Source organism: Pan paniscus, chromosome 4 (assembly GCF_029289425.2).
Source record: "Pan paniscus chromosome 4, NHGRI_mPanPan1-v2.0_pri, whole genome shotgun sequence".
NCBI classification, from domain to species: Eukaryota; Metazoa; Chordata; class Mammalia; order Primates; family Hominidae; genus Pan; species Pan paniscus.
The window spans coordinates 149579841-149599311 of record NC_073253.2 but is presented as its reverse complement, the minus strand read 5'-3'; the positions used below and the strand labels follow the sequence as shown (position 1 = coordinate 149599311).

At 46.0% G+C, this 19471-nt stretch overlaps 1 protein-coding gene and 1 long non-coding RNA gene across 6 annotated transcripts in view; one reads left to right on the top strand and one right to left on the bottom strand.

The window, feature by feature from the left end:
- The window catches only part of GALNT10 (polypeptide N-acetylgalactosaminyltransferase 10), a 231330-nt gene that overhangs the window by 28909 nt on the left and 182950 nt on the right, over positions 1-19471 (bottom strand). For all 3 annotated transcript variants that reach the window (XM_034960842.3, XM_063604274.1, XM_063604275.1), the window contains exons 5-7: positions 15556-15741; positions 11389-11572; positions 5608-5725 (exon numbers count right to left, since the gene is read on the bottom strand). In XM_034960842.3, the coding sequence (XP_034816733.1) occupies positions 5608-5725; positions 11389-11572; positions 15556-15741 (488 nt within the window). The remainder of the gene's footprint in view (positions 1-5607; positions 5726-11388; positions 11573-15555; positions 15742-19471) is intronic.
- LOC129393035 (uncharacterized) overlaps positions 1-19471 on the top strand; it is a 156192-nt gene that overhangs the window by 10339 nt on the left and 126382 nt on the right. For 2 of the 3 annotated variants that reach the window (XR_010112137.1, XR_010112136.1), the window contains exon 2: positions 8003-8063. The exons of the other annotated variant lie outside the window; for it this stretch is intronic. This is a non-coding gene — a long non-coding RNA (uncharacterized LOC129393035). The remainder of the gene's footprint in view (positions 1-8002; positions 8064-19471) is intronic. 3 annotated transcript variants of the gene reach the window in all.

Below are 19471 nucleotides of genomic sequence, written 5' to 3'. Positions count from 1 at the left end.
GTAACTAGCCCATCCCCACCTTCCTGCAGTCACAGGGCATGTGACTGCAGGTGACCAATTGCAGTATTGTTCAGGGATGGGCATGGGGCCAGCAGGCCAATGAGACTCAACCTGGGGACTTGTACAAGATGATGGAAAAAACAGACCCGCCTTCCATGGGCTGCTGAGGATCTCCATGAGAAAAAACCCACCTGAGAGGGAAGCCAACTCAGATGAAATAGGGACTAGGCATTGAGAGAGACCTAGCCCGAGTGAGATGACTGAGTCCCTGCATCCAGCCCAGCCTTAGGGTCTACCCTGGAATTTCAGTTATGTGAGCCTATCAATTCTGGTTTTTGCTTAAATCAGATTGACTAGGGTTTTGGTTATCTGTAAGCAAGAATCCAGACTAATGCAATGGGATAAGAGGAAAAGGGGAAAGGAGAGAGCAGTAGGGCCAGCTCATGAACCTAGCTGGAGGCTAGGCTATGGAGTTAAAGACTTGTCCAACCACTAGAACTGGGAAGATTCTGACTTCCATGTGAGAACTTTGCTCTGCTGAGAGAGACAGACAGAGAAGGAGGGAGGGAAAGGGAAAGGGAAAGTGAAAGTCAATGACTTTTCTAGAAATTTCAGAGCTGTTGGAATACTTTTTGGGGATTTTCTCATCAGGATAGAGAATCCGGTCTGGAATCAGCCCTCAGCCCTGAAGGTACGTGTTGATTGATCTTAATTTCTGAAAATACACTCATGCCTTTCAGACCGGGCTTCTCTCTGTCACCAAGAAAAGGGATCTTAGCAGAGATGAATCAGAGGGAATTCGGTCCTTCGTAAATGCCAGCTCTGGCTGAAAGAGAACACCTGCATTCCAGCAGGGCGCTGCCAGGGATGAATGGGCTCACCTGTTCCCCTCAGCCCTGCAGGCAGTCTTTCCACAGGGTCCTGGGAGACAGTGCACTGGCAGATGGGCTGTTGCTGGCTCCAGGAACTCTCCTTTTCCAAGCCAGGAGAGAGAAAGCCCAGGGAGAAAAGTCTCCCTTCCGGACCTCAGGAGCCTCCTCATTACACTGTCTCATTTCCTCTGGAGAGTGACGGACATAATTGGATCAAATGGAAATGTAAGCCAGCCTCCTTCCCCCTCCCGGATGAGATACTTCCAATATGGCTTCATTACCAAGTCTATTGTAAATAACTGTGGAGAAAAATGCCATTTGTTCTGCCATAATTGCCTGATGAGCATCAGTAGATGGGTCTTTGAAACACATAGAATGAAATCATTTTGGGCTGGTTTAGAAATTCCTTTGTGCAAATCCTTCTCCATTCACTGTTCTCCATGGAGGGGGTTCTGAAGGGGGTCTTCTAGAGCAAGGAGCCAGTTAGGAGCTTGGAGGCTGATTCTGGCCAGGGACACACTTACTTGGAGTATTCAGCCAATATTTGTTAACTGCTGTCAACTAAAGAAAAAAAAATGAAGCTTTTAAAGAATTAAAGTTAGTTTTATTTAGAAGTCTTATTGAGGATTATAGACCAAGGCCTCTAGCCTGGGAGGAGGCTTTTAGAAAGGTTCTCTGACTCCTCCAACGTAGTATTTTAGTTTATACATAGGTGGTGAAGATTTAGTATGTGTAAAATTACATCAAGGTTTGGGTGTTAGAGTACATCTGGTTACAGATTACAGAAACATAGTCACTAATCTTGTCGGGTGTTATTTTATGAGTAGAGAAAGGCGAGGACTAGGGTCATTTATCTTTGATGGAATGTAGTGACTCAGGCGAGAGACATGGGGGACCATGCGTTCTATCCTGTTTTGCCTTTAAAACATTTTTCCAGAGAGCTGCACAGTGTCCCGGAGTCAGGGGCTTTGTGAAATTCTCCCAGCAAAGGGAAATGGGCAAACATGGCCTCTTACATTTGCCACTTTGTCTCACAAAGTTTTTGGTCATAAATTGTTTGGTTGTGTTGATAAGAATTAATGTTGATTGCCATCTGTAGTTAGAAGGGCTCTTGTTTAGGAAGGTTGGTAATTTTTAGTTGTAGTTGTATCAGACCTAGTGTGTTTTTTAGCCTTTTCTTGGAAAATATGTTTTGGACTGAATTTAGTTCTCATTAGTAGGATGCAGGGGGTTTTTGATGGTGTCTTTTTTTGTATTTAATACAATATTTTAATAGGATTATTATGAGGATATTATAGATTCTATACAGTAATACAGACTTCATAGTAATAAAGTCTGTTGTAGATTGGAAAAAATATGATATTTAATAAAATTGGAATATATATTTGTATACTTCTAATTGTATTATTTTTTATACTTATATTTATTGGAGTCTTTTTTATGAAAAGCAATGTTGGACTAGAATTTATTGTAAATGCCTTTATAAGAATTTAGAATAATAATTCTAAATAAGTGAGAAAAATAGAATAATCCCAGTTAAAATTTGATAAAGGTTTTTGATTTTTTTTTTTTTTTGACATGGAGTCTCGCTTTGTCGCCCAGATTAGAGTGCAGTGGCACGATCTCGGCTCACTGCAACCTCTGCCTCCCAGCTTCAAGCAATTCTCCTGTCTCCACCTCCTGAGTAGCTGGAATTACAGGCATGTACCACCACGCCTGGCTAATTTTTGTATTTTTAGTAAAGATGGGGTTTCACAATGTTGGCCAGGCTGGTCTTGAATTTAGTTATTTTATTATATGTAGTATTTTAAAATGATAACCAGAATTATGGCTGACAGTGTTATATCAGAACTACTAGACTTTTATACATTTTACATATTTTTAGAATATTTATAAGATATTTATATAAATATAATTTTAGAAAAGATTTAATACAATAATAAAAATTATGACTCATAAAAATTGGTCTTATAGTGCGTTTTCTGTGTTGGACCAGGCTTTAGGTACTTGGGATATGGCGGTGAGTGAAACACAAAAAGATCCCTCCCCCACTGACTACTCTTTGCTGATAAGCTTGGAAGCAGCCTCAGAATGCATATCAACACCCACCTGGGGCAGCCCCTACCAATGGATCAGAGTTGGCCTGGCAGGGAGTAGAAACCTATTTGCTGTGTCTCTCTCTCTCTCTCTCTCCCTTTCCCCCTCCCTCTCTCCCTCCCCACTCCTTCTCTCTCTCTCTCTCTTTCCTTCTTTTTTTTGTTTTTGTTTTTTTAATGAGATGGGGTCGTGTTGTGTTGTCCAGGCTGGTCTCAAACTCCTAGGCTCAAGAGATCCTCCCATCTCGGCCACCATTCCTGGCCCTATTTGCCACTTCCGACTTAGATTGTTATTAATTCCATTAACTAAGAAATTGCAGAATATCCAAGTAAATTAGGAATAATCCCAGAAGAGGCAAAAAAAAAAAAAAAAAAATCCCAGAAAGGGTGAGGCAGAGGTCCATAAAACATGGCAGGTTTTCAGAACAGTCTGGGTATGATTTAAACAACAACAAAAATAGCAGGTCAGAGCGTGGGCTTTGGAGTCAAGCAGACCTGCGTTTGGGCCCCAGTTCTGCTTCTTCCGGCTGTGCGAGGCCTTGGTCTGAGCTTTGCTTGCCTTCCTGGTGAAACGGGTATAATAATGATACAACTCTCCTAAGGTTGTTGTGAGGATTAAACAAGTCAGCATGTATGAAGGGCTTGGCACACTGTCCTGTTAGCTATGATCAGGACTGAACTTCACTTGTTACACGCTGGAGTGGATGCACCATTGTTTATAGCTGGTATCTGTTCTGACTGGATGTGCTTGTGTCATCACAGTTGTTACATATTTTGAATATTACCCTTATGTGAATATTAATTTTATTTAGGGGGCTGGTCTCCTTATGGGAGACAACTTCAGAACTCTGGTGGTTAAAATAGATATAAACTGGCCAGGCACAGTGGCTCACACCTGTAATCCCAGCACTTTGAAAGGCCGAGGTGGGTGGATCACCTGAGGTCAGGGGGTCAAGACCAGCCTGGTCAACATGTCGAAACCCTATCTCTACATTAGCTGGGCGTGGTGGCGGGCGCCTGTAGTCCCAGCTACTCAGGAGGCTGAGGCAGGAGAATCACTTGAACCCAGGAGGTGGAGGCTGCAGTGAGCCAAGATCGCACTACTGCACTCCAGCCTGGGCAGCAGAGTGAAACTCCATCTCAAAAAAAAAAAAAAAAACAAAAGAAAAGAAAAGAAAAAAAAAGGATATAAACTGCTTTTCAAACCTAAATAACATCAATAGAATTGTAGGTTTTTTTTTTTTTGGCTAATCAAGAATTTATGTTCTCCAGTTCTGAACTACTCAACCACTGTTGCAGATAATAATATTAATGTATCGATAATAATCTTTAGGATAATTTATTAAGAAGCACCTAATAAGCATGGTCTCACTTAATCCTCTCAACAACTCTGTGAGGATTAACGTTTCATTAAACCGACTTTATGGAAGTAGAAACCAAGGCTCAGTGAGGTGAGGATTCCTTGCCCAAGATCACACAGCTGGCAGGACACGGCAGAGCTAGGATCTGATCGTGGCACTCTGGCACCAATACCAAAGCCTTAATTCACTGTGCCTGACAATGGTCCTTTGCACTGAAAGTTGAGGCCCGATGAGGGGGCATCAGAGTTGTGTATTCACAGGGGTCAGATCAGTAATGGTGCTATCTGTCCCTTGTGGGCTGGGGATATGCCTTAGCCAGGGGTCTAAGCTGTTAGAAGCTGACTCTGACAGGCCACAAGGGCATGGGACAAGCTAACCCTCCCCTCAGAAGGTCCAAGCTGTCACTTGAGAACAAGACAGACTCCCACAAATAAAGTGGAGAATGTAGCCTTGGAAGTTTGGGTGCTTAATTAGTTATTAGTTAACTAGTAACTCCTTTACCACTACTGTCAGAAAGCTTCCAGAGTCCATAGGCTGGTCAAGTAGGTTACAGTAAATATTTACTCACCGAAACTTTAACAATTTCTACCAATTATTAATTGCTGGTCATGTTCCCAGGTTGTATGCTAAGCACTTTCTAGACATGATCTCATTTAATCTTCACGATAGCTCTGTAAGCTAGGTAGTATTATGATTCCCTTATTTCAGATGAGGAAAGAAAGCTCAGGGGGGGTGATCTAACTTGCCCAAAGTCAGATAGCTCCTGATGATGGAGCTGGGATCTGAATCCAGGCCTTTGTAACTTTACAACTGGAGCTTATGCTCACCGGTCTTTGTCAAACTCCTAGAGCAACAGGTACAAAAGGGAAAACTTGGGGTGACCGAGAGGACTCCTCTAGGCCTACGTATCCTGTTTGGCCTTCCTAGCTTCTCTGGCCCACTGCTTATTTGCTGGACATCTCAATCTCAGACCTGCCATCTTGAGTAGAAGCAAGACCTTATTCCAACATCTTAAGAAGACAGAAGGCAAATGCCAGTCAGAGCTGTGGTGAGGACCAGCCTTTGGCAGCTGGAGAGCACTCCCCTTCCCTCCCACACCCCCCCACCCCACAACAAAGAGTGGCCCATGAGCCCCTGTCTTCTTCACCTGATGGGCAGAAGGGCTACAGAACCCTGAGGCCTCCAGTCTTTCCAAGCTCAGGCAGAAGCTGAGACACCTACTGGGACAGGCACTCAGGAGGCTGTGCCAAGAACGGGGCATCTGGAGAGCTGGCTCACCTTGAAGGAGATTTCATACTGCTCCCCTCCCCAGATCTCCAAGCCTGGGTCATACCCGCCGAGTTCCCAGAACCACTTCCGATCCACGGCGAACAGTCCACCGGCCATCACGGGAGACCTGTCAGAGAAGAAGAACATGGCGTGAAGGTGCAGATGTCCTGGCCACATGCTCTCATGTGGCCCGATAATGCCATTCCTCCAGTGGCGGTGTTCCATGCTGCTCCCTGAACACAGTCCAAGTGTCTTCCAGGGAATCCAAGGCCTTCCAGGCATCCCCCTTTCTTTCCTACAACTTCCTTTCATAAGAGCTACATTTTAACTAAATGGGACCCGAAGTTCCTTTACACAATTAACACCTAAGAGTACTTGTGAAATGAAATCACAGTACTTTGTCCACATGGGCCCTGTAGCTGCATCATAAATATGTACATGTTAGTCCTCTCACTAGTTAAATGGTCCAAGTTGGGTCTCTCCAAGCCTGTCTGTGTTGTAGAATCTCTTAGAGAGATGAAAAAATATACAGCTTGCTGGGCCCCACCTCAGACGTGCTGAAACAATCCTTGCGGGAGGCAGCCTAGGGCTCTGTGTTTTTGAACATGCTCCTTTGACAACTATTACTCAGTAGGCCGGCATGGACGTTTGTTCTGCTGTGGTGTTTACAGAAGAAGCCACTGTCTCTGTCTTTTCAGTTAAACTGGGAGATAAGATTAACTCCATTCATTCATTCTCTAATGAGTTTGTTCATCCCGTGCCAGTTGTGAGGGAGGTGCTGGAAGAATCTCGAGGTCAATGAGAGTCCTTCAGGGGATGTTGGTGTAGTGGGGCAGCCCCCTCAAGACAGAGGGTGCATAAGGGACTCCGGGAGGTAGAGACAGCATTACAGGAATCTGAAAGGAGTGTGTCTGTTTCCAGCTTTTGGGGTAAGGAGGATGGCTGGGGCAAGGGTCAAGGAATGAGGCTCAGGGGAGGTGGCATTTAAGTGGGTTTGGACAAGAGGAAATTTGGGAGAGGGAAAGGCACTGAGGGGAGGATAAAACGTCAGCAAGGACACAGAGACGACAAATCATGCAGTACCCACGGGAACAGGAAGTCCTCCTGGCACCGTGCTAAGTGAGGAAACGTCATGCTGCTGACTGTCAGCGTCCCCCAGGGTATCTCGCACAAGACTGGCACCTGGTAGGGGCCAACCAGCGTTTGCTGTGTGAAAAGCTATCAGAGTGGCTGCATCCTTGTCTGGATGCACTGGAAAACTCCAAACCCTCAAATCCAAACATTCCAGCAGCAACCTCCATTCCTCCTCCTGGTCCCTGGAAGTGCAAGCTCATGGGAAGTGGGCTGATCGAATAAGCTCTTAGTTAACCCAAAAGCTGCCCAAGCAGCTCCTCCTTCCAGTAGCAGATGAGCCTTTACAGCACAGGCAGGACTCCTTTAAAAGGGGAGCCCCTGAATATTTACTGAGGGCTTGAATATGCCGGGTGCTGTACGGAGCTAATTTATTAATAAAATGAATTTACTCTTCACCTCGACCTCATGTGGCAGGCCTCATTATCATCACCATTTTACACATGTAAAACTGGTGTGCAGACAGGGAACTTGCTCAAGGCCCCATGGCTACAAAGCAGCACTGCTGGGATGTGAATCTCTAATCTAAGCCACAGTTCACACCCCTCGCCACCACAATATACTGCCTCCAGGCAGGCAGGAACACTCGAGAAGCAGGTGATGCATGCAAAGAACAGGGCGTGAGAAATTCGGAACCCTCACTCTCATTTCTGCTTTCCTTAACCTGCTGTGTGACCTGAGATGCAGCGTTTAACCATTAACCCTGTGCTACCCAGGAAGGAAGCCACTGGCCACAGGTGATGACTCCGCACTTAAAATGTGAGTGGTATGAACTGACATGTGCTGTGAGTGTGAGATACACACCAGATTTCCAAGACTTAGGATGAAAAGAGTATGAAAGAACTCATTAATAATTTTAAAGTGTTGGTTACATGTTAAAACGATAATATTTGAGGTATACTGGTTTAAATAAGATACATTATTAAGATGAATTTTACCTGTTTCTCTTTACCTTAGAAAATAATATCACATACGCAGCTTGTATTATATTGGACAGTGCTGATTTAACCTCTTTGAGCCCTATTCCCCATCTAAACAATGGAGTGATAGCTATACTTCCTATCCCACATTGCTAGTGATACGGTTGGCTACGTCCCCACCCAAATCTTATCTTGAACTGTAGTTACCGTAATCCCCAGGTGTCATAGGAGAGACCTGGTGGGAGGTAATGGAATCATGGGGGCAGTTACCCCCATGCTGCTGTTCTCATGATAGTGAGTGAGTTCTCATGAGATCTGATGGTTTTATAAGGGGCTTTTTTCTCTTTGCTCAGCACTTCTCTCTCCTGCCGCCTTGTGAAGAAGGATGTGTTTGCTTCCCCCTCTGCCATGACTGTAAGTTTCTTGAGGCCTCCCCAGCCATGTGGAACTGTGAGTCAGTTGAACTTCTTTTCTTTATAAATTACCCAGTCTCAGGCAGTTCTTTATAGCAGTGTGAGAATGGATTAATACAGCTAGAATATTTCTAAAAGTACCCAGTACTATAAGAAAATAAGGTGTTATTAGTATTGGCTCCCCTTTGTCTTCTGGAGATTGGGGGGTCCTGGTTTTTTTTGGCTGGAGCCACAAATCTAACGCTTGGAAAGGCTGACAGTGTTTCTGACTTGGTGCTTCATGGGAGACTGAACTCAAGGCTTAGCACATGAAAATAAGCCTCGGTCAAAGCAGGGGCCGGGGCCGAGGGGCTGCATGGAATAGGCAGGATATCAGCTGTAAGGCATTTGGGATGCTCGAGGCTTTGCCTCCAGAGAGAGGCCTCTCTGCCCAGCCTGTTCTGGTTTCTGCTGTGTTTGGCAATACTAGTAACAATTCTGAGTGTCCAGTGTGTGCTACTTACTTTACTGACACCATCTCCAGCTCTCACAAAGCTCTAATATTAGTCTCCTTTACAGACGGAGATATTTGAAAATCAGAAATGTTAAATAATCTGCTCATAGTGAGTGGATAAGCTATTACTGAAAGTGGGGTCTGCCATTGAAACCATGTCTTTTAAACATCCTTGCACCATGCTGTGCCTGTAGATTGCCCACTTGCTGGGCACTCTACCATCAAGTGGGAAGGTGGGAAGCTGTGCAGGAAATGACCAGAATTTCTCTAGTGGCCACTTCCTAGGGTTCTGTCCAAGTAAAAAGCAGAAGAGAGACTTCTGGAAGGAATCATGGGAGAGGATGGAGGGCCCTTCAGAAAGCATCTACACCAGTGACTGCCAACCATGGCCACACATCAGCATCACCTGGGAGCTTTAAAAAATGATGATACCTGCATCCCACCCCCAGACTCCAGTGTAACTGCTCTTGAGGGAAGCCTGAGTGTCTTTACAAGCTCCCCAGGTGATGTCAATGTGTGGCTAGGGTCAAGAGCCAGTGTTCTCTGGTGAGGCCAACCACTTCAATAACCAGATGAGGAGACTGAAGCCCCAGAAGACACTAGCTGGGCCTTTGCTACTAGCCAGCTGTATGACCTGGTCTTAGCCTTTCCTTACTGTGCAATGAGGATAACGATGGGCCAAGACCCGTCCTTAAGTACCTTTCAATGAGTCTGCTCATTGCAAAGGTTCAAACAATAAAGGAGGTTCTAATTACCCCCTTGGTTACCCTGAAAATTCCATTTTCTGGAGCAGCCTATTCTAACCTCAGCTTCTGCAGTCATGTCAACTAGGACAAGTCTTGTTTCCTCTCTGAACCTCAAGGCCTCCATCAGTCAAATGAGGGTAATTCTACCTAGACCTGAGGATCCTACATTATTATGAGGATCATGCACAATAATGTCAGTAGAAATTGCTTTGCCAACACAGGCCGACCTGGTGTTGGTATTATTCTACAAGGATTTAGGTCAACTGAGGATTGATTCTGAGGTACACGGAAGGTGGGGCAGACTGCATAATGTGATCATGGCTAAATCATATCTTTGGACCAGGAAGGGATCTAATAGTAGTGATCAACTGTGTTCAAGAGGCCAAGAGAAGACCACAAATGTTTGACCTGCTGCTGGAGACATGGAATCCATTCTTGCTCTCCACTCTTGGCTCAGGCTGGTCCATTGTCCCGGCCACCTTTCATTTCCTCAAAGAGCCCAACTCTTTCTATCTCTGAGCCTGCCCTGGGGCCCATAGTGTTAGGGGTTCCTCTCAGGAGCCCTGGGTATGCACCATGCCCATGAAGATGGCTGAGCTTCCAACAGTCCTGCTTCTCAGATGGGGAGAGTAAGGCACAGAGAAATGTGGTTCACTGAGGGCCAAACTGTGGTGAGAGGTACGACTCCCCAGTTATGGCAGTGTCTGAATCTCCAGAACCTGTGAATATGTTACTTATGTGGCAAAAGAGACTTCGCAGATGTGATTAAGGTTAAGGATCTTGTGGTGGGGAGGTTATCTTGGCGAGCCTGATGGAATCACATATCATTAACGTAATCACAGGGCTTATAAGTGAAAGAAGGAGGCAGGAAAGTCAGAGTCAGAAGGAGATGTGATGAAGGAAGCAGAGGTATGAAGGAAAGCGGGGAGAAGGAAACAGAGATCTGAAGATTCTATCCTTCTGGCTTTAAAGTTGGAGGCAGGGGCCACGAGCCAAGGAATGTAAGCATCCTCTAGAAGCCAGGAAAGGTAGGGAAATGGATTCTTCCCAAGGCATCCAGAGGGAATGCAGCCCTGCCGACACTATGATTTTAGCCCAGTAAGACTCATTTCAGGCTTCTGACCTCCAGAGTTTTAAGCATAAATTTGTGTTGTTTTAACCTTCTAAGTTTATAGTAATTTATCACAGCAGCCATAGGAAACTAATACAGCGGGAGAGCTTGGGCTTCGGCTTTGTATCCAGAGATCTTTTCCACACGTGTCGCAGGAGAACTGGAACAGCTCACAGGACAGCTGCAGGGACAGTGAGCCTACTGTTGGGGAGAAGCCCCTTCCAGAGCTTGGAGCACCAGAGAGGGGCTGGGCTCTATTTCTGTCTTAGCCACTCACAGAGCTCCTCATTCTGGAGCCTTAGTCCCTCATCTGCAAGGGGTTGAGTTCTTCACTGGTAGGTTCCTTCCAGCCTTCACATTCTAGGATGCTATGAGTCCAGCCCATCACCCTCCCCTAGCCTGCAAACTTCTGCTGTGGGACAAACTGCTATTTTCCTTACACTTCCAAGTGGGTATAGCAGTATGATGGGAAAATTGGCTCCAGAGGCAGACAGACAGACCTGCATTTGTACCTAGTAACCTGGGCAAATTACTTAGCCTCTTGGAGCATTGGTGTCCCCATTTGGAAAACATGGATAATAATTTTTACCATATATAGTTGTAGGGGGTTAAATTGGATCAGAGGGTAATGTGCTTAGTACTGGGCTGGGCACTTGGTGACGATGATGGTTATAATTACATGGCAGGCTTGAGGAAGAGAGCATGAGAGACCCACTCACCCCTGCTGACAATCCTGGCAAACTGTGCAGAAGTGGGCAAGGTGGAGACCAGCCTGGTGGGCCATGAGCTGAGGTTGTTACAAGCTGGGAGGGATGGTGCTACTGGCTGGGGATATCTGACACTTGGTACTAAGTGGGGCTGGGAAGCTGGACCCTCTGCATTGGGCTTTTAAGGGAGATGGTGATCCTGAGTTGTGTGCGTGTTGGGAGTGGTCACTGGGTAGCCACTGGGACCAGCCAGGATTGTTCATACTTACTCAAATGGGTCGCTGGGGTCAGCTTTCTGCAGTTCTGGAGGGATCGGGATCCGCTTGTAGTACATCTCCCAGTCAAAGGCTCCCCGCATGGCATCCCCTGCCTGTGTCTCGTACCGAAAGTCGTCATGGTCAATTACATCAATCATCGGGCACACAATGGTCTTGCGGTTCCGAGCAATGCGGTCTGAAGAAGCCAAGAGATGCCTATCAGATGAAGCAGGATGGGGGAGCAGCTAAGTGCACCATCCTGTTCTGCAGCTTACTTGTATTTTTAACATTTCTGAACCCTCAGTTTGACAATCCATGGAGGGGAAGGGAGACCGCAAGCTTTAAGCAAGAGGGACCGAGGCTCTCATCTCAGTCCTTTTACTCTCCATGGGGCCCTGAGGCAGCTGCACAAATAATATCTCCAAACCCCAGTGTTCTCCTCTATGCAATGGGTTAAGAAGAGGCTCTGCCTCATAGGTTATGAGGACTGAACACAGTATGTTTGAAAATGCTTAGCATACGTGCCTTATTATTAGCATAATGATCAGTACCACTATGGAAAAAGATTGATTTCCTTCTGGGAAGGCCCCTGCTCTAGTCCTGCGAGGCTCCTCATTCCAAGTCCTGAGCTTGATTTACGGCCCAAAGCAGTAGGCACCCCAGCACTTTCCTTCATAGCAGACTATGTGCCCCTAACAGCTCACTGGCACCCTAGGCTGTAATCAGTGAGCAAATGGCCCTCCTTGCAAGAATTCAGCTCAACTCTTTCAATCATCGGAACTATGGATGGGGGAATGAACTGCCCCAGGAAGTTTGAGTTCCTCAAGACTGGAGGTATGTAAGCAGAGCCTGGTGGACCAACACCCTGCAGGGATGCCATAGGCTGGGTGATTCCAAAGGCAAATGGGGGGTCTTGACTTAGATGGCTTATGGTCCCTTTTAGGCCTGGGAGAAGCTGATTCTAGAAAATCGAGTCTGTCCAACCTACCAACACAATTCCAGCTTTGGTTTGCTCTGCCCTTCTTCTTTGTGCCAAGAAGCCCTGACCACAGCTGGGGGGTAACAGTGAGCTACTGGGTCAGACAATCTGCTGTGGGAGACAAGTGCGCTGTGCTCAATGCCTGGTTGCTTTGGGCCAGAAGTCAAATTCGAGGCTCAGAAATGGGAGCCTGGTAGGGCCAGGGCAGCCAGCAGCTGCCTGGGGCCCAAGCTTCCTTCATCAAGTGATAGCACATTTTTCTTCCAGGAAAGAAAACAGCATTTTTGCTTTTTCCTAAACTGCAAGGCACGGTCCATAGGTGGGGTCATGAAATTGATTGTAAGTGCATTTGTAATGAACCAAAAAACAATACTAAATATCAGGCTGCATTTCAGGTGATAAGGGATACTGTGACAGGTGATACTCTTTCAGGAACATGTTTCAGTCATACTGCATGAGTGTGTACATCTGTGTACTGGATTGAGATGCCCAAGGTAGTTCTTACTGGGGCACATGGTTTAAAGAGTTTGAGAAATACTGTTTTTGGCAGTATACCCCCACATGTGGATCAGGGGCCATCAGTGCCAGATGCACCTGGGGGTGTGTTTAAAAAACTCACGTGCCCGCCCCCGACCCAGGCCCATTGAATCAGAATCTCTGGAGGTTGACTTGGATTTGCCTTGTGGACAGATTCCCTGGGGATTCTTAATGAAGCTTAAGAATCTCCTCCAGAGAAAGATCTAGAGTAGGGCCTCCCATTTAATTGTTCATGGCCGTTCAGCAGACTTCATGTCCAAGGAGGGTTGGGGCTGAGGACACAGTGCCCTGCTGGCTGCTGGCTGATTGTGGGAGGCATGAGGTCAAGGTAGCTTCGGAAGGCAGTGTTCTAAGGCACTGTGCCCACCTGGGGACAGAATGCCTAGGTTCAAATCCTGGTTGGTTTTCTCACCTCTTAGCAGTATAATCTTCGATAAGACTATCTGATGTCTCTGAGCCTCTGTTTCCTTGCTGAGAAAGGGGAGGAAGACAGCACCTATCTCATGGGGCCTCTGTGAGGTCCAAGTGGGATGATGGAGCCACGGCACTCAGTGCAGCCTCTGGCACATAGTCAGCACTCAGCGACACTCTCCATGACCAGGATTACTGAGGGCAGCTCAGAAGTGGGAGTGGAAGGCTGAGCATCTCCCTCACTCTGTGCCTCTCAGTTTTCTCGTTTGCAAAAAGTGGATAATGATGCCTGGTCTGCCTACCTTACCAGGCAATGGTCAAATTCAAATGTTAATGTGGCTGAGAAAGTGAATGGGTTATGAGAGCCGTGATAATGATGATGATGATGATGATGATGATGATAAAAAAGGAAATGATGATCAACAGTGGCTTCCCATAGGGAGGATGAATCCTTCTCAGGCTCAGAAATGTGTGTTCTCCAAAGGAGGCAGAGTGAGCTATGCATGGAGGTGTTAATGGTTTCACAGACAAAAGCCATGATGCGCTCTGTCAGCTGCTGACATTAGCAGGGACAGACTTTTAAATCTACATCACTGGTTCACATTTCTACTGGAAGAAGCAAAAAACAAAACAACAACAACAAAAACCAACAAGGGGATGTTTCTTCCATGTATGTCTGCAGATTATGAAAACTGCCCTCATATATTTCCATAGAAACAGAGTTAAGGGCTATTTAGACTACAAGCTCAGCTTCGAGCCCCACCACTTCATTCTCTTTATGAGTCACTGTATGACCCTACAAATGGGTTGTTCCTTCAGGACTATAAATTAGGCAATTTATGGTGAGGCTTTTTTCTTTTTTCTTTCAGTAATGAGAGGCAAATGCAGAATATCTCTTGGTTTAATTAAATAAACAGTTTACCAGGAATTCTGGGTTATATCCTTTCTCCAGCCCAGTAAGATCGTAGACCGCTGGGGTCAGAAGTACAGAATCTAATAAGAAAGTTCCTTGCTGATCTGTGTTACAGATTTGCGGGATTATCTTTCTGTGTGTTTGTGTGGGTTCTGCTTTCTGTCCTCTCCCCTGAATGGTGGCATTCCCTAACCAGTGCTTCTCAAAGTGTGGTCCCTGGACCAGCAGCACTGGCATCACTGGAAGCTGGGTAGACATGCAACTTGTGAGGCTCCACCCCGGGCCTCCTGGATCAGAAATTGTGGATAGGGGCCAGCATCTGTGTTTTCACAGTCTTTCAGGTGATTCTGATGCACGCTCAAGTTTGCCCTAAACTTCAGTCCTCTTTGCTCCCTAAGCATTCTGTAGTGCAGAGCTTACCCATCCTTTCTTAAGTTCATTTTTCTCTCCAGAATGATAACTCTTCCCCAGTCTGCCTCCAGCCCTGGCTGTGTCCCTCACCTGACTCCCAGTCTCAACAGGACAGTTCCTCTTCCATGTCTGCCTCTCAGCACCAGCACACTGCCCTCATCAAAACCGAACTCCTCAAGATTCAGGCCTGATTCAGGCATGTTTCACCCAGCCTCCAGTCTTCCCATCTCCCTCCTCTCTGTAGGCTGTGGTGGAGGGCTACTGGATCACGCTGCCCTCTCTACAGCCCTTCCCTGATATCTGCCAGGAACTCTTATTTAAAAGGAAGTGAATACAGGGAGGCAATGTAGAACCGCGAAGGAGAATAGACTTTGGAGCCCGACAGATGGTGACTTTGACACTTATGGCTCAAGGGGACAAGTGAGTCTTCAGTATCTCAGAATCTTAGTTTGTTTTACTACATAAGGGGTATACTTTTGACCTGCATGGTTTTGTGAGAATTAGATAATGCTTATAACTGCCTGGCTCACAGTGGCAGCACAGTCTATGGTCACTCTTCTAAGTTGACATGATGATGTCCCCCACAGTTTGGCTATTAACAGCAAACAGCATGGGCTTGCTTTGCAATAAAATGAAGTAATCTGAGGAAAGCAGTCATGTCACTAGATGCTAATGTGCTGTGTGACTTTGGGTAAGTCACTTCGCCTCTCTGAGTCTTAACTTCTCTGTGAAATGAAGGGACAGGACTGGCTGGATTTTAATTTTGAGCACTCCTGAACTTCTGAATCCCTCATGGCACCTGGCATTGTGCTGGGGGCATCTCGAACAGGCAAGGGAAGGCTTATGGATGGCTCCCTGCAGCAGGAGGGGGCCACTGGCACTGGGTCATTGCAGTTTGCCTCCCTCCAAGTGGGAGGGGCTCCCTTACCGAGCAAGGGGGGAAGCCAGTTGACATTGGCTTCACAGTGTGAATCCAAGAATGTGATGACATCCCCAGTTGCCACTGAGGCCCCCAGCATTCGGGTCCTTATCAGCCCTTCCCGTTTCTTGGTTCGAAGAATCCTCACACTGGGGAAAAGGGCCATGTAGTCTTCAAGAGGCTTCTTCAGGTGCTCTATGAGACAGAAGAGGACAGAAGAGTGAGAACAGTTGCTTAGTAGTCATCCTTATGACTCCTCCCTTACATGTGAACTGCACTTCACAGTCTAGACACAGCTTTCCTGTACACTGCCTCACTAGACCTTTCAGACAGGGAGAAGAAGGGCAGTGTTCTCATCACCTGTGTACTACAGATGGAGAAATTAAGGCTTAAAGAGGTCCAGTGATGGTGCCACGACCTGGAACACAGAGAGATCTTCTGTCCAAGGGTGTGAACATTTGTGGTTATGCCTGACTGGGAACCATTCCCTCATCTTCTGGTAACAATATTTTTATTTTTATTTGAGACACTGCCCCTTCCCTTCTCAGTCCATCAGACTTTGGTGGGGCTGACCCCATTCCCTGGGTCCAACATGTAGTATAGGCCTGACCAGTCAGGGCATTCCATTCCCTTGGCCACAGTGATTGTTTCAGGGATGGTCATGTGACCTTGTTTGGTTCAAATAATGGGTCCTGAGAATATTCTGCAGGATTATTGAAAAATGAGGCCCTTTCCTTTTGCTAGCTGGTTGGCCCTAAGTTTGGAGCCACTCGTGACATCTTTGGTGAAACGAGGTGATGAGAGGTGGTAGGCGAATATGCTGAGACTGAAGCCAACCTGTAAAAATACGAGTCAAGACATGGATAGAGAGAGAAACATTGTCCTGATGACATTTCAGTTCCCTAGACCCACGTGCCTGAAGCAGACAGACTCCTAGATGCTCTTATTACACAAGACAGCAAATTCCTCTCCTTGCTTATCCTAATGTGGGCTGGATTTCTGCCCCAAGTCTGGATAAATTGTTTTGAATAAATATCAAAGACAGTCTCTTTCTCCTAAAAGTCTCAGCCTCAATGTTGGTGTCTCTTGATTTTAATCAGGCTTGGGGTCCTTTACGAAGACTGCAAAAGAAACCTACAGCATACATCATATTTAATGATGAAATGTGGAATGCTTTCCTCCTCTGATCAGGAGAAAAGCTGTATGCTTTCACAACATCTATTCAATATTGTACTAGAATTCCTAGCCAGTGTAACTGGTAAGAAAAAGAAAAGGCATAAGGATTAGACATACGGCCAGTAAATTCCTGGGTTTGCTGTGGAAACATGATGGTTTCCTTCTTCTAGCTGTGTTTCCCCAGTTTCTGACAATCATATACTACCATCTAGATTTTTGCCACATTCATCTACTTTACTACAATTTACTTAGTTGTTTTAAAAGTCAACTAAATTTTACAAGGTAAACTTTTTATTAACTTTATCTTAAAAGGAAACTTTAAACACCATAGATGAAAAATTGGTATCATTTCTAATAAAGAGCTAATAATTAAAAATCTCCAACAAATAAGAATTTGTTGTAAGATTTTAGATTTCTACCAGATACTCCTGCCTCTCCACAACTATGAGCTTAAAGTCTGCCCTCTCTTCATCAAGGAGGGAGCTGTGGAAAACCAACCAAGGCTCCTCATTTGAGGTGATCAGAAGAATGAAAAAGAATTGAAAAGAGAAGGCTTTCCCTCCACATTATCCAGTGTTACTTTTAATGCAAAGTCTCTGAACCACCTGTAATATTTTAGGTGTGACTTAAACTCACTTCTGGGCCAGGCACTGTGCCTATAATCCCAGCACTTCAGGAGGCTGAGGTGGGGGGAACGCTTGAACCGGGTTGAGGCTGCAGTGAGCCATGATCGAGCCACTGCACTCCAGCCTGGATGACAGAGCAAGAACCTGTCTCAATGAATGAATGAATGAATGAGTGAAAAAAATGACTTTTGTGCTGGTACACTTAGGGAAACACTGTTTCCATCACTTTGATTTTTGTCACCAGGAACTTCATTGAGATGAAGTGTGTTTCGTGTTATGTTGTCTGGCATCTTGTAGGCAGGAGAAATTAGAATACAGAGAAAAGATGATCTACATACATACAACCAGAGGCTAGAAGGCTAAAAAATGCTCCAGGTCTTTTCTTGCTTGTGCACAAAGATTAATATGGATTCCCTCGCCCTTTCCCACTTCTCTTTGGTACACTGACTCTGTAGAAAGCAGAAATCAATTTGCCCTAATTGAGGGACTAAATCTTTCCAAAAGAGACTTTCTTGGGCAACAAGACAAGAAAGCAAGAGGCATGATCACACTCCAAATATGCTGCTGTTTGGGCAGGAACACTATGTTCGAAAAAAGAAAAAAATCCATAGTCATTGTCTGTGACCACCGCTTCTTCTTGGCTGGGTTCAACTGATAGGTCATTACAACGAGAATGAGATAATCTCCTGTACCACACACCACTACTCCCATCAGAGGGAGAAATATCACCCTGGCTGGCTCTAATCATTGAGGCCCCTGCTTGGGCAAAGCCCCATCGCTAAATCACCCCGAATGCAGATGGCCACAGTCATTACAGAGTGACCAATTAAGGCCTTCTGACAGCTTGTGGTAAAGTCAGAGCAATTATTTAGGGGCAATTATGCTTCTCTTGTCCTTATTAGACAGCGCATTTACACAAAATCGGGCCGTTGCCCTATTTTACCACACCATCTTCCTAGATGAGGACATTTCATAAAGGCATAGAGTTTTAGAGCTGGGAGGGACTTTAAATGAAGATGATGATGATTATGATGACAATTATAGGGAACAATTATAGAGCCCCTGCTTGCATGCGAAGCTCCCTATTTAATCTACATTATCTCTGATACCCACACCACCACTACAAACTGGGTACTATAGAAGGAGATGCCGAGGCTCAGAGTGGATGATATGAGCTGCTCAAGGAACATAGTTTATAAATGATGATGCCAAGGTCTAAGATTCACCCTGCTTGATTGTAAAAGAGCAGGCTCTTGCTACTGCACCAAACTTCATGTCTGCCTCGCTTTAGTTAGTCCCTTCATTCTACCCAGAGAAGAGCAGGGAGAGCCAGAGAAGTTAAATGTACCTGGAATCAAACAGTGGGTCCTTGACACAGCATGATTATAACCTAGCTCAGAGCTTTTTCCAGCCTCAGATTTACGCCGGCTTCATAAGCCCTAAGGCAGGGCTGATAACCTGCCTTCACCAAAGTGCCTACACTGATGGGTTTGCAAGGGACACCTAAAGCTCTGTTAAGAAAGATTCTGAGGCTGTATCCTGGCTCAGTATGAAAGTGTCAGGACTGAGAAGAGACGCCTCAGTGTCTGACACAGCATCCCTAATGCCACATACTCAACACCCCTATTCTAGGGGCTGCCCTGATTGTAAACAGCACAGAACTGTTTTTATCCTTATTACCCCTAATTTAATAATGACTCAGAGCCATCCAATAGACACCGAGGCTGATTCTGAAGGTGGGAAAGCCCATCATTGTAAGGCATTACACAGGTGTTAGATGAGCACTTATCAGAGCTGACAGATGGATTCTGTGGCACACACATCTGGTGCCCCGCCCATACCCCCTCTCAGCATTTGGTCTCATGCCTGCCTGCCCGCGACCTGCCAGCATCTGCCATTCTGCCCCAGGGGCTGCCGAGGTCCATGTGTCAGACCTTGGCCAACAACCCCCTGAGCTCCCTCACCCCTCAGGTGGGATGACACTGAGCACATGCTCCATGCTGGCTCCCAGAATTCTCAGTGGACCATGCATGGCCGCCCGCAGTGCTGCCTGTCCCGCAGTACTGCCTGTCCCAGGCACTCTTCCTGGAGGCCCCTCTTTCTGTTCTTACTTATGTACTTTC